General features: G+C 39.2%; 1 protein-coding gene across 1 annotated transcript in view; it reads right to left on the reverse strand.

The window, feature by feature from the left end:
• Positions 1-12,290, reverse strand: part of LOC307260806 (uncharacterized protein) — a 29,386-nt gene extending 17,096 nt beyond the window's left edge. The window contains exons 1-2 of the mRNA XM_080041131.1: positions 11,956-12,290; positions 10,228-10,348 (exon numbers count right to left, since the gene is read on the reverse strand). Coding sequence (XP_079897257.1) covers positions 10,228-10,348; positions 11,956-12,050 — 216 coding nt within the window. The 5' untranslated portion in view covers positions 12,051-12,290. The remainder of the gene's footprint in view (positions 1-10,227; positions 10,349-11,955) is intronic.
• Between the last annotated feature and the right edge of the window lie 1,014 nt (positions 12,291-13,304).

A 13,304-nucleotide genomic window follows, 5' to 3' on the forward strand; every position in this document is an offset into this window, starting at 1 on the left:
TCCGTGTCCGTGACTATAATTAGCCTACCGCGACTAATTCCTCGTTAACGGAACGTTACACCGGTCGGCTTTTGAATCTCAATCCCATATTCCATAATAAAGGCTTCTTAACTGTCGTTGGCTCGGAGCGAATGTGCCCGAAGTCAGCCTGGCTTCTTTACGTGACTTTCCAAGTTTTCCAGCACCGCATTCAGTGCCGCGGTGCTGTGGAGACCACACACTGGCTGCGCTGCATGGAGGTGGCAGTTATTTGCGGTTGCTGTTTGACACAACGCTCAGTTTATTTCACTAGGATCAAAATATTTAATTTTGTTAAACTATATTTTACCCGTTTTGTGTCGTTTTTTACACGTGTATAACATTTTAAAATAGCGCCGGCCTACAGGCTACAGACACTTAAAAAAAAAAAATGATTTTCCTCATCCACCTATCGAGTTCATTTGAAACGAGGAGTACTCGAGTACTCGATTACTCACGCCTATCCCTAGTGATTTTCAAAAGTATATTTATATACACATCTGAGTTTGACAATCAACAGATGAATTACCTTCTCTAATATTGTGTTAGAGAAAAAGTTTTTCTTGTCACAAATATGACTTTCTATGAACAGTGCAATAATCAATGCAGCTTGCATTACAACACAATATGGAAGTATGTAAAAACTAAACCAATTCAGTTTTATTTTCTTTCTAATCTTGTGAATCATGTTTCTATAGGATTCCTATTCTATTATGTTCTGTGTCATTTGAACACATTGTGCAAAAAGTATGGCTTGTTTCGCCTAAAGGGGCGCGAAACATTGCTGACCCTACAGTTACACTCTCTCCTGTCCACCCATGTTATTGTCACTGTCTTTGTATGTTTCTTGGTGGAGTGTGAACTGGAATGTAATTTCGTTTCTCGGTAACAGTGCAATGACAAATAAATCTGATTCTGATTCTGAGAGCTGAAACGATTCATCGATTGATTCGAATAATTCGATTACAAAAAATGATCGATGAATTTTTCTTGCCTCGAGTCATCGTTTATTTAATTTTACAGCTGAGGTCACGGTTTTCCGCACGGACCATTTTTAGTGTGACACAACCGGCGCATACGTCACCCACAGAACGGACAGACGCGGCATGTTTTGACTTGTTTAGGGGCTAACATTAGTGTGTGCTAAAATGGAAGACATTAGCGAAAATAGTGAGGAAAGCCAAACGGGCAGGAGAAAGCGACAGAGAATGTCCAAGGTTTGGGATCATTTCACGTTGAACATTAATGAGAAGACCGTGGTGTGTGTCCACTGCAAGACCGAGCTGGCGTACCATAACAGCACGACTTCCATGCTGCAGCATCTCAACAGAAAACACCCATTCCAATCGGCAGACCGCCGGCCCGAGACAAGTAATTTTAAAATCAATGCTGCTATAGTTTACGCTACATTAGTGCAGTTGGAGGCTAAGTTATTGTTTATTATGACTAACGTTATAAGTATAGCTAGTTAATTAAATGTGGCGGCTAATAATTATGCCCCCAAGACTAACGTCACCACAAAGTTTTTATTTTCAAAAAGACAGCGCTGTTCAAGAAATAAATACACGATAGCTTAAGCTGAACTATAGCTGGTCACTTCTAGTTGACAATACGGTGTTGAAGCACGTCAATCAAGTGTGTCTTGATTGATGGATACAATATCTAAATAGCAGTTTAATGTGAATGAACTCTATTATCATATTGTTACATAGTCATTTTTATTTTATTTATATTTTTTTCAGTAAACCATCATAGTCTCGGATGGACACATTTATGCAGAGAACCCATCTCAGGATTTGTTTTTAAAGCCAGAATGTCTGAAACTATGCATGGGCTTGTTCCAAGTTTCCAAGCTTATGTTGTTCCTGAATTGCAAAGGTAAAAACTTGTAGTTCTGAAAGTGAAGTAAATGCTTACTTAAACCCAAGAATGTATGGCACATAAATGCACTTAATTTATCCAGTGTTTCCCCCAGCGCTTTATAGCTAAGGCGGCTGCCTTAGCAACGGCAGCCCCCCGCCTTGACTACCAACCACCCCAAAAAAAAAAAAGTATGATTTTTTATTTTTTTTTGCTGCACAATTAATGTACTAGCAAGCGCGATGTGTGCTTGTGCATGGTCATAACTGCGCGAAAGGCCGCGATTTGCGGTAAAAAGCATGTGTCTCCAAGTGTTTCTCTATCAGCTGCTCTGTGTCTGCGGCTTTGCACGCGCGACCGTACCGCGCGCGACTACGGCATGCACGCGGGAGAGTGCAGTTCTATGGGAATATTTAGCTGAACAGAAAGAAGTGCTCTGCAAAGCTAGAACAGTTTAAGACTCCACATCACCGTGGCAACACAACCTACCTATCAGCTCAGACAGCGCAGAGAAAAGTTTGAAGAATGCATGAGAGTGATGGCCCAGCCAAGTTTCAGTAAGTTTACAGAAGTGCCACACTGTTACTGTCTATGAAATGCATTTAGTCATTTTAAGGGGAAAACACATTGTATTTATTATTTCAACTATTGAGTTATTGTTCAAACAGCATGCTAGTGTAGGACAAGAAGATTTATTTTCTGAATTTTCAATTCTGCTTTATTTTTATGTTTTAAATTGGGAAAGACATCTTCCAAAACGACCAATAACCTCTGTATTTAAAAATAAATCAAGCAAGTAGGCTCAAAATAACCATTAATGAATTATAGGCTATCACATCACAGTAGGCCACAATAATTATTGTCCACAATAATCGCACAACAGCCCCCATCCAAAAAGGAACTTTAAAAAGTTGAATTTGCACTTTGATGTGCATACACATGTTGAGTGTATGGTCCATTATCTGTATTGAGTGTGTCTGCATAGTATTGCACCAAAACAGTAGAAGTTTTCTTTAATTGTGCTTTGTACTGTCTGCATGTTTGCACATAATTTGTACCTGGACATAGCAACAAAATTGCACAACTGTAAGGTCAGTGTCTGTTGTATTTTTCTATTAAAATTAACAGTTGTTTATTTCTTTACTGTGCATTGGCATCTTTGAGCAAAATACCCCGAAAATGTTGACGCGGCGCGCCTCCCATGACCAGGGGCAGTGACCACCTTGATTAAAGGTCACATATTATGCTAAATGCACTTTTTAAATGTGTTCTAACATATCCATGGGTCCACGGTGTGCCTAGAGACTGCCAAAATATAAAAACAAATAACAGACTTCCGGTCTGGCGTGTTACGTGATGGCAGCATAGAGCAGCAGGCTCCCGACCGATTTAACAAAAAGTGTCCGACAAACTCGAATTTATTTATTTTGCAAAGCGTTAAAGCTGTAGAAGAATTAACGGACGGAAGAAAATGCCCAGAGGAAAAAAAAGTCACAAAAGTAGTGCAAAAATCGACGAAGAGGTCGACCAACTGTCGCTAGCTAGCAGCAACATGGAGGACGACATGACGCAGGAAGAATTAGCACCGAGCGGCGACGCTAACTTGGGCTTAATTCTGAAAGAACTACGAGATTTCAGGAAAGACTCAAACCAACAACTCATCGGTATAAAGGAGGACATAAATAAAATACACCAAAGAATGGAAGAAGCAGAAGAGCGGATCAATGCGGCAGAGACTCGGATTCAGTCTTGGGAAGAGGTGGTATCTGGGTTGGTGAAACTACAGGAGCAAACGGAGGCTAAACTGACTGATTTGGAGGGGCGTTCGCGTCGGGATAATGTCAGAATATACGGAGTAAAAGAGGGAGCTGAAGACGGAACTACATCGGTGATCGCTTTTGTGGAAGAGATGCTGATGAGAGGTCTGGAGCTCCCCCCCTCCACAGCTTTAAACATCGAAAGAGCGCACCGGGCGCTCGGTCCCAAGCCCCCACTGGAGGCTCCGCCAAGATCGCTAGTGGTGAAGTTCTCCAGCTACAGAGTGAAAGAAGACGTACTCAAAAAAGCCTGGCAGAAAAGAGGTTTTGATTTTAAAGAAAAGAAGATACACTTGGACAACGACTACGCGCCAGAGCTGCAGCGGAGACGGCGGCAATATGCGGAAACGAAAGTGGCACTTAAGGAAAGAAACATACGATTTCAGAGCCCTTTCCCGGCCCGATTGAGAGTATTTTTCGAAGACGGCACAGTGATCTACAACTCAGCTGAGGAGGCGACCGCGGACATGGTGGAGAGAGGGATACCAGTGACAGTTCTGAAAAACCCAACCTCCCTTCTGGACCAGATTAACCGGCTGACTTGGAGACCCAGCAGAAAGCAGGACAACAGAGAGTCTTCACGTCTCAAGCCAAACTTCAAGGAGCGGCTCCATGCTTTCCGACACCGGGACACTTGATAAGTACTAGCCTAAATAAAAATTTGGCCATGCTAAAAGAACTTGGTTATTTAACCGGTAAAATAGAGAGTATTGATAACTACTTTTATACTTTTTATGTTTCCTCTCCCTCATTACCGTGACTTCTATGTTAAGATGTGATTAATGCATAGGGCATATGGGTGATGTATGAGGTCGGGGCGCAACCTTGTGTTCGACATGGACCTAAGCACCAGCCTTAGAGCTGAAGAGGGCCCTCTTTCGTTAGGAGGAAGAGATTTTCCCTCTATATTCTCACTCCAACAGACACAGGCCAAAAATGTAGCCTTAAATTTGGAAGTCAACTTTGTTATTCTTATATGTTTTTTTTATTTTCCTGTTACCATGTTACTGGTTAATGTTATAGTTCGTGCTACAGTTTGGTATAGCACCAGGGGTGTAAGTTTTCTTTTAAAGATAGGACTGCAGGGACCTAAAATATTTGGAAAAAACGTTTAATGACAAGGTCAATTAAAGTACTTACATACAATGTAAATGGTCTGGGAAACCCTATCAAGAGAAGTAAGGTCATGGCAAAACTAAAAAGAGAGGGAGTAGAAGTAGCTCTCCTGCAGGAGACCCATTTAACAGAACAGGAGCACCAAAAACTTCAGAGGTGGAAGTTCAACCAGCACTCATCCTCCTATAGCAAGGGCTCAAGGAGAGGAGTATCAATACTAATCTCAAATAATTTAGACTTCGAATGCACTTTTGAAAAAAAAGACCGAGAAGGAAGATTTGTATTTATTCGGGGTAATTTGCAGGGTGTTTTGGTCACTTTTCTGAATGTATATGCTCCTCCGGGATCTGAATGGACATTTTATAAACAAATCTTTGAATTGATCACTTTGGAGGCTCAGGGAACCCTAATTTGTGGGGGAGATTTTAATATCAGACTAAACTCAACAATGGATACATCAAAACCTCTTCATCAAGGTGGGGGGAGAATACCCAAAAATATTAGAGTAATGATGGGGGAGCTGGGGCTTTCAGATGTATGGAGAGACTTAAACCCAACTAAAAGGGACTACACCTTTTTCTCACATCCACATTCAGTTTACTCAAGGCTAGATTACTTTTTCATGTTTCAAAGAGATTTTTGTAGGGTTCAAAATTGTAATATTGAGACTATGGATTTATCAGATCACGCTCCGGTCTCCATGGACTTAATATTAGATCTTGAGAAGAAAAACACAACCTGGAGACTAAACACAGGAGTGTTGAACCAAATGAGGCCACAAATTAGGAAAGACATAAAAGATTATCTTAATGATAATGACAACGGAGAAGTATCTCCCTTGATCCTCTGGGATGCTTGTAAGGCTGTCCTCAGAGGGAAGATAATTGGCTACAGCTCAAATCTAAAAAAGAAAAGAAAAGAAAATTTGGAGAAGTTAGAAATGGAACTTAAAAAGTTAGAAGATACACATAAGAAAACACTTAATCAAAGAATAAAAATGGAAATAAACAAGAAAAAGAACGAATTGAATGAAATCCTCTCAAATGACATTAAGAAAAATTTGATCTTTTTAAAACAAAGATACTACGAAGCAGGAGGAAAGTCTGCTAGACTACTGGCCTACAAACTAAAAAAACAACAGGCAGGAAACACAATCCATAAAATTAGGGACCCTATAACAAACTCCATACATCACAAACTAAAAGATATGCAACAATCATTTGAAGCTTTTTATAAGAACCTATATGCACAGCCTTTAGTAGAAGAATTAGAGATTGAGACATTTTTTGATTTGATAAAACTACCTAAAGTAAGAGATGAACAAAATGACCAATTAATAAGCTTAATCACAGATTAGGAAATAGAAAAGGCAATTTCACATTTAAAACCTAATAAGGCGGCAGGCCCAGACGGCTTCCCCTCTGAGTGGTATAAGGAAATGAGGGACCTGATGACTCCAATTCTGAAGAATACATTTAACTGTGTTCTCCAGACAGGTGCGACCCCCCCATCATGGAGTGAAGCAGTGATCTCCTTGATACCAAAGGAGGGGAAAGATAAACTTGATTGTGGAAGCTATAGGCCAATAAGTGTACTTAACCAAGATTACAAGATTTTTACCCACATCTTGGCAAAAAGACTTGAACAAATTCTCCCCCAAATTATAAGTCTAGACCAGACAGGTTTTATTCAACAAAGACAGACACAAGATAATATACGTAGAACGCTACATGTAGTCGATTATATATCAGAAAATAAAATCCCTGCAGTACTAATGAGCCTTGATGCGGAAAAAGCTTTCGATAGAGTCAATTGGAATTTTTTATATAAAACACTAGAGAAATTTGGTTTTCATCACACATTTATTAAAACTATTCAAGCCTTATATAACAGCCCAATAGCAAAAATTAAAATAAATGGAGCCCTATCAAATGTTTTCAACCTTAAGAGAGGGACTAGACAGGGTTGTCCGATTAGCCCATTACTATTTGCAATTTACATTGAAGCTTTGAGTTTGGGGGTCATCCAAGATGAAAATATTACCGGTATCAATATGCTAGGACTGGAACATAAACTCTCGCTTTTCGCGGATGATATTTTAATATATTTGTCCCACCCAGAGAAATCACTTTTGAAACTCCTATCATTCCTAGATATTTTCAGTTCTGTGTCAGGTTACAAATTGAATATTGCCAAAACCCAGATACTGAGTTTTAATTACAAGCCTAGCCAAATTATAAACTCTAATATCCAACTCAAATGGGATCTAAACCACATCAAATATTTAGGAGTATTCATTCCAAAAGAACTAACAAAATTGTATAATTTAAATTTCAACCCCTTGAATCAGAAAATAAAAGAGGATATAAAAAGATGGAATTTATTACCTATATTGAGCTTTGAATCACGAATTGAATCAGTAAAAATGAATGTATTACCTAGGATGTTGTATTTATTCCAGACTCTCCCAATTGAAATAACAGACAAACAATTTAATGAATGGGATAAATTAATTTCACAGTATATCTGGCATGGGAGAAAACCAAGAATAAAATTTCGTACTATCCAACTAGCTAAAAATAAGGGAGGACTTGCACTCCCCTGCCTGAAGGACTATTATACATCGGCCCAGCTGAGAAGTGTGTATTGTTGGTGCAACTCAGATTACCGGGCAAAATGGAAAGAAATTGAAGAGAACATATCCGGAGAGGTTCCAATCCGAGCAAGGCTAGGGGATAAAAGATTAATTATAAACTTAATGGAAACAGATAATAAGTGCATCAATCTCTCATTGAAAACATGGTTAAACACTATCACTAGGTGTGATTTGCAAGAAGAAATGAAAATCCTGAAATGGTGCGCTCATGATCTCGACTTTTTACCAAGCAAATTGGACGCAAATTATAAGGGCTGGGCTAAACAGGGTCTCTCCTCATACTGCACCTTCTTTAATAAGGGAACACTGATCGACTTTCAAACGTTAAAAAGACTACATGGGTTGAACAATTGTGATTTTTTTAGATTTCTACAGGTACGTCATCACATAAATAGTTCCCTGTTAGTTAGTCAAAATGCCTTTGAAAATTCTTTAATGAAAGTTTTTATCAGTGCGTACAGGTCAGACTCTGGGTTTAAAGTAATCTCAAGATTATATAAGGGCCTTCAGGATATCAAACAGACAAGTACCACCTATATAAAACAGAAATGGGAAAGGGAATCTAAGAGAGGTATCCCAGAGGAAGTTTGGCTACAATATTGTGAATTTCAATGGAAAACATCAGGCTCAGTCTCATGGAGAATGTTTGGCTGGAAGAGTCTAAGTAGATTCTTCATTACTCCTGTCCAGTCATCTCATCACTCAGGCTCTTCCAGCTGCTGGAGGCAATGTGGCTCTATGGAAGGCAATCACTACCATTTGTTTTGGGAATGTCCTAAAATCTTCACTTTCTGGCAGAAGATCCATACAGAGCTAGAATCTGTATTTGAGACTAAAATTAATTTTAATTGGGACGAACTACTTTTTGGTTTACTTCACTCAATCTCTACAAATTATCAAACAAAATGCCTCTTTGGAATTCTTAGTATAGCTGCCAGGAAAGCAATCACAAGGAAATGGCTAAAACCAGACATCCCAACTTTAGAAAATTGGTATGATATTATCCACGATATATTTGTAATGGAAAGAATAACGTTCTCCGTGAGGCTCCAGCAGAGCAAATTCGAAAAAATATGGGAAAAGTGGAAGAGATATATCGCACAGAAACGACCTTCTTTTGTATGATTGATCTGATCTGTTGTCTTTGGTTTTTTTTATTTATTTATACTTATGTGTCATGTTTTTCTTTTTAGCTTTCAAATACAACCCCTGCTGTACTTATTTCATTCCACATTTTTGAAACTGAAACCACCCCCTGTTCTTTTTGTTCTTTTTATTGTCTCAAAAAAAAAAAAAAAAGGATGGAGCAGTGTATATTTTGCATCAATATGATTGTAAACTGCATATACGAATGTGTCTCCAAATAAAGATAATTTAAAAAAAAAAAAAAAAAAATAACAATCTCTTCTTTTCTCACTCTCCCCCTTTCTGAAACCCCCACCCCTCCCCCCCAATATACTCCAGTCAGAATTCTCCCCTTTTCTGACCTCAAAAACCGGAAAGCCAGAAGCTTCCACTGTGCAGCCCACACCCCTATTTCTTATTGGTCCACGGCCCTGACAGACAGAGGGCGAGGCGTATCTGGCTTCGCTTCCGGACAGGGGGCGGGGGCAGCTCAAAGATTGTATATTTACGAGGGGAGCTGCAGCTCTTTTTAAAAAATAGGCCATTGTGAGATTAGCTGAACATCAGCATAGTACAATAAATTATCTGAAAGTTTTTTTCAGCAAACAATTAAAGAAAAACGTATTAGGGACCACTAAGACCATATAATATGGAGTATAATAGAACCGAAAAGTGTATAATATGGGAGCTTTAAGCCATTTTCTGGGGGAAACACTGTTATCTGTCAACATTGTTATTTCTCATGGTACAAGTACAGACTAATAAACAATGGGAAAGTAACTAAATTGGTACTTTTGGTAGAAAATATGGTTTGCTACTCCATGCATTTTTGAAATAAAAAATGTTGATTTTTCAAAAAAAGGAAACAAATTGGTTGTTCATTGGTTGTTGGTTAATTGACATGTGTTATTTTCTCATGTTTATTTATAATTACTTTTCAATTAAGCAATGTATGTTTTATCCGATTACTCGATTAATCGATGGAATAATCAGTAGAATAATCGATTACTAAAATATTCGATAGCTGCAGCCCTACATGGAATTCAGCTCTCATACAAAAACGTAAACAGAAATAAAGCCGGTGCAGGTCATATGGGTTTGCTGCTCTCAGCCCTTTTGTCACCACTTTGGTTAACAACTCGCACGTGTGTGGTGTGCATGCGCAGTGGCGCAGGAAGTACTAGTATTTACGAATTGCTATACACTGCATTAATCACTGCAGTTTTTGACTGATGGAGGGCTCTTGCCTTAAAATCCAGGTGGTGACTTATTTTGGCCAGGCAGTGTACATCCCATAACAGCACCGCTTCTTCCCCCCCAGTGCTTTGGAGCTTGGGTGGTAACCTAGACGCAAGCCCCCCGCCTTGACTATCGACCAACCGTTTCTACCGTCAGCAGAAGTGCTGCACAATTAATGTACACGCAATAGCGAGCTTGCATGGACATAGCCGCGCAAAAGGCTGCAATTTACGGTAAATAAATGCGGGTGCATGCCGCCAAGCGTTCCTCTCCTCTGGAAAGTTAAAAGTTGCGGGAAACACTGGGTAATATAATGACAACGAAACGGGACGCTTTTCCTATTAGAATTATTCTAAAAAAGATTGATAACATGCACAACTGATCTGATCTACTTACCATTTGAGAGATCATGGAGGGCTCAAAGTGCTTTGCACAAAGTTTGTACAGCTTATGCAACTGATCAGGAGATTCCGATGCCAAATCCTGGCGATGACAGTTGTCCAACCATTGTTTGCAGCTGAAAAATAAAGGTTTAAGATTACATCAATTGTTTAGCATAGCCTTCGTGACTCAAATATGCACAATATGCATATTCCTTGTAATCTTTTACTTTCTATACAATGACTTGACAAACAGACGAGTGCTCAAAAGGTTTGTGACCCGTATTAACATGGTTACTCTTTACATTACTAACATGCCATCATAGTAGCAGACATAGGCCTACGCTACTTTCTTCATCTAGAAGGTTATGACTCATTAGAGGCACAAGACCTTCACCAAATACAAACATTTGTTCAGAAGTGTATACAAGGTGACATTGTTTTCTGATATTAAAAGGGATAAACATGCTTACTGTGTGAAAAACTAATAGGAAAAATACACTGTTTAGGCTAGTTGTTTCAGCGAACACCTGCTGTTAAATTCATTAAAATTTTAACATACACACAACTCTGCTTATTTATATAATTGGATGCTTTATATATGTTTGTGTTGAATCCTTGTGTTTTTATCAGCTTTTTTTAATTTATTTTCTTTAAAATAATGTTGATTGTTCGAGATCAATAACATATCAAATATTGCACAGTGCACATGCATGGGGCCATTATGCTTACAGGGGCATGTCTGCATCATTACATGGATATGGCACAGCACTGATACATTTCTGCTTTGCTTAGCTGAATTTATAACAAGGACCTGCCGATGTGTAAGTGATGATAAAAAGGAAAGAACAAAGTTGGAACTGGTTGCTGACTAAAGCCTTCTCCATTTAACACGAGGTATTTGCTTTCACTTTCATTACAATTCCCCCATAATACTTCTGTTATTTGGCTTTATTGATGTATGCAAAGATAATCATAGAGGTGAATAGATTTCCCGCACATAAGTTTTAACTCTCCAAATATGGAGGCATTTTAGGTGGAGTCCACTAACAAGCTGAACTGTAGATGTCATTCCAATGAATGGTTTATAAACAGGATAACACTCCTATAATTGCACAAATCTCAAAATGGAAATGAGAAAACACAAGTCAACGCTAGTAAGAGCGAGGCAACAGCAGGATCAAGGGAGGCGCTAGACTGCTGTTTACAGGGACATCACCTGTTCAAAGCAAGTTTCTTTTAAAACTGCCAAAAATGAACTGTACAGTTAAACGATTGATTACGTAACGCTTGGTAAGATATACAGACGATAACGCCATAAAGCACTATCAGTAGGAGGTATTTGGATCTTGATAAACTAGCGCTAGTTCTACTAATGTTACCACCCCATCGAGACGGTGGGTGTCGTGTACCTAACCAATGGCGATTTAAATAACACAAAAAGTTTTTAAATGTGCTTTCTCTTGGTTTGTGGAATGACTCAACACATAAAATAAACTGACAGAGCTTATACAATACGCCAGTGTGTCTCCAGGCCTCAATGAGTGAACAGAGTTTATTTCACACGGACTTTTCTTACAAGAGTAACGTAAGTCTGCGCCATTTTCGATAGAGTTGTGTCGCCGTTAGCCAACATGATGTGAGGCTAACGCCAGTGCTAACAGTGGATAGCTAACACATTCATTTTGAATGCAAAGTGGCTAATTTTTAGCAGAAATTTCAATTGAATAAGCACAAAACCTACCGTTCCGGATCCAAAGGAAAGCTGAAAAGTGGAGTGGAGTTTTCGGATTCCCCTGGCTGGTAATCACAGTTCGCTGCGGCGCAGCAGTCAGTCATTTTGGACTGCAATGTAGCTTGCTAACCAGTTAGCTAGCTTAGCTGACGGTTGCAAGCTGGCAAGCCTACTGTGAACAAACCTGCAGGAGAGCCTACAGAGTCATGCCTTGGGCAAACCCCGCCGCAGACACAGTTTCAAAGTTATTGTCGCTTAATGTCTCTTTGCAAACTATGAACCCTCTAATTCCATGCTTTCAAAAGTTGATGTTGCGTTGGAGCCAAGAGTCGCCGAAAGCGTGTTATCCCAACAACCAGGAACTAAACCGTGCAGTACGGCGTGTTAACCAGGAGAGGGCAGAGTGGCACCACCAGGCCTCACCAAAGACTTTCACTGTCAAGATAGTTCGCATCCAATTCCGAGGACCGCTGCTAGCTTTTCTGTTGACAAAAATGTGGTAGTTACTCTTCCTCACACGTTGTAAATCGGATTATGTCATTCTTACTGATCCTACCCATTCTTCAGTGTCGTAAAACCCATTCTACGTTTCTATCCTCTGTATTGTGTCTGTTGCAATCTTTTATATACTATCTATGGTTGCAATGCGCTATTGACCGAAACCTAGAACATAGTGATTGGTGTGTATCTAAGTTTTTTCTTTTTTTATAAACAAAAAAATATACATATAGAGGAATAGATTTGTCTGATAAGGATACCACAGCTGACTGACAGTCCTCCCTGTCAGGGTATGTCTTCATGTACACCTCAACCAGCTCATAACCAACATCATAGTTTATCCTCAAGAGTTAGACTTTTTCTCATTTGAATTTGTCAGACGTGCATGGTCTCCGTGTAGCCTACACCTAGTATAAAAATAAATTCAGAGGTAAGTGTGTTTCTGTAGATGTCTTATATAAGCACTTGCTATAAAATATATCTGAAGATGATGAGTGAAAGACATGCAGAACTTGGCCTTACGCCATCCTGCAGTGGGCCCTGCAACTGCAACACCTAAATGATTATTAGCAACCATGGGTGTTATCATTCACGGCTGTGTGCTGCTATGATCAATTAAAAGGTCTCCAGTTAAAAAGGTCTACTTGAAGGAAGAAAGGAATCGGCTGATCATTTAATGGATTAATAATATAGCATACAAAATAAAGCTAATGCATTCAAAAAACCTTTAGGAGAAAAAAAACATACAAGTAGTCTACCATATTGTGTCATTCAAACATGTGTTATGAGCTGCAGATGATTAAGTAAGGTGGTTCTTTGTTTACATTGCATAAAACGATAACGCTCCCCTTTGTGTTTGA

This window comes from Ammodytes marinus (genome assembly GCF_949987685.1).
Source record: "Ammodytes marinus genome assembly, chromosome: 14".
Taxonomy (NCBI): Eukaryota; Metazoa; Chordata; class Actinopteri; order Uranoscopiformes; family Ammodytidae; genus Ammodytes; species Ammodytes marinus.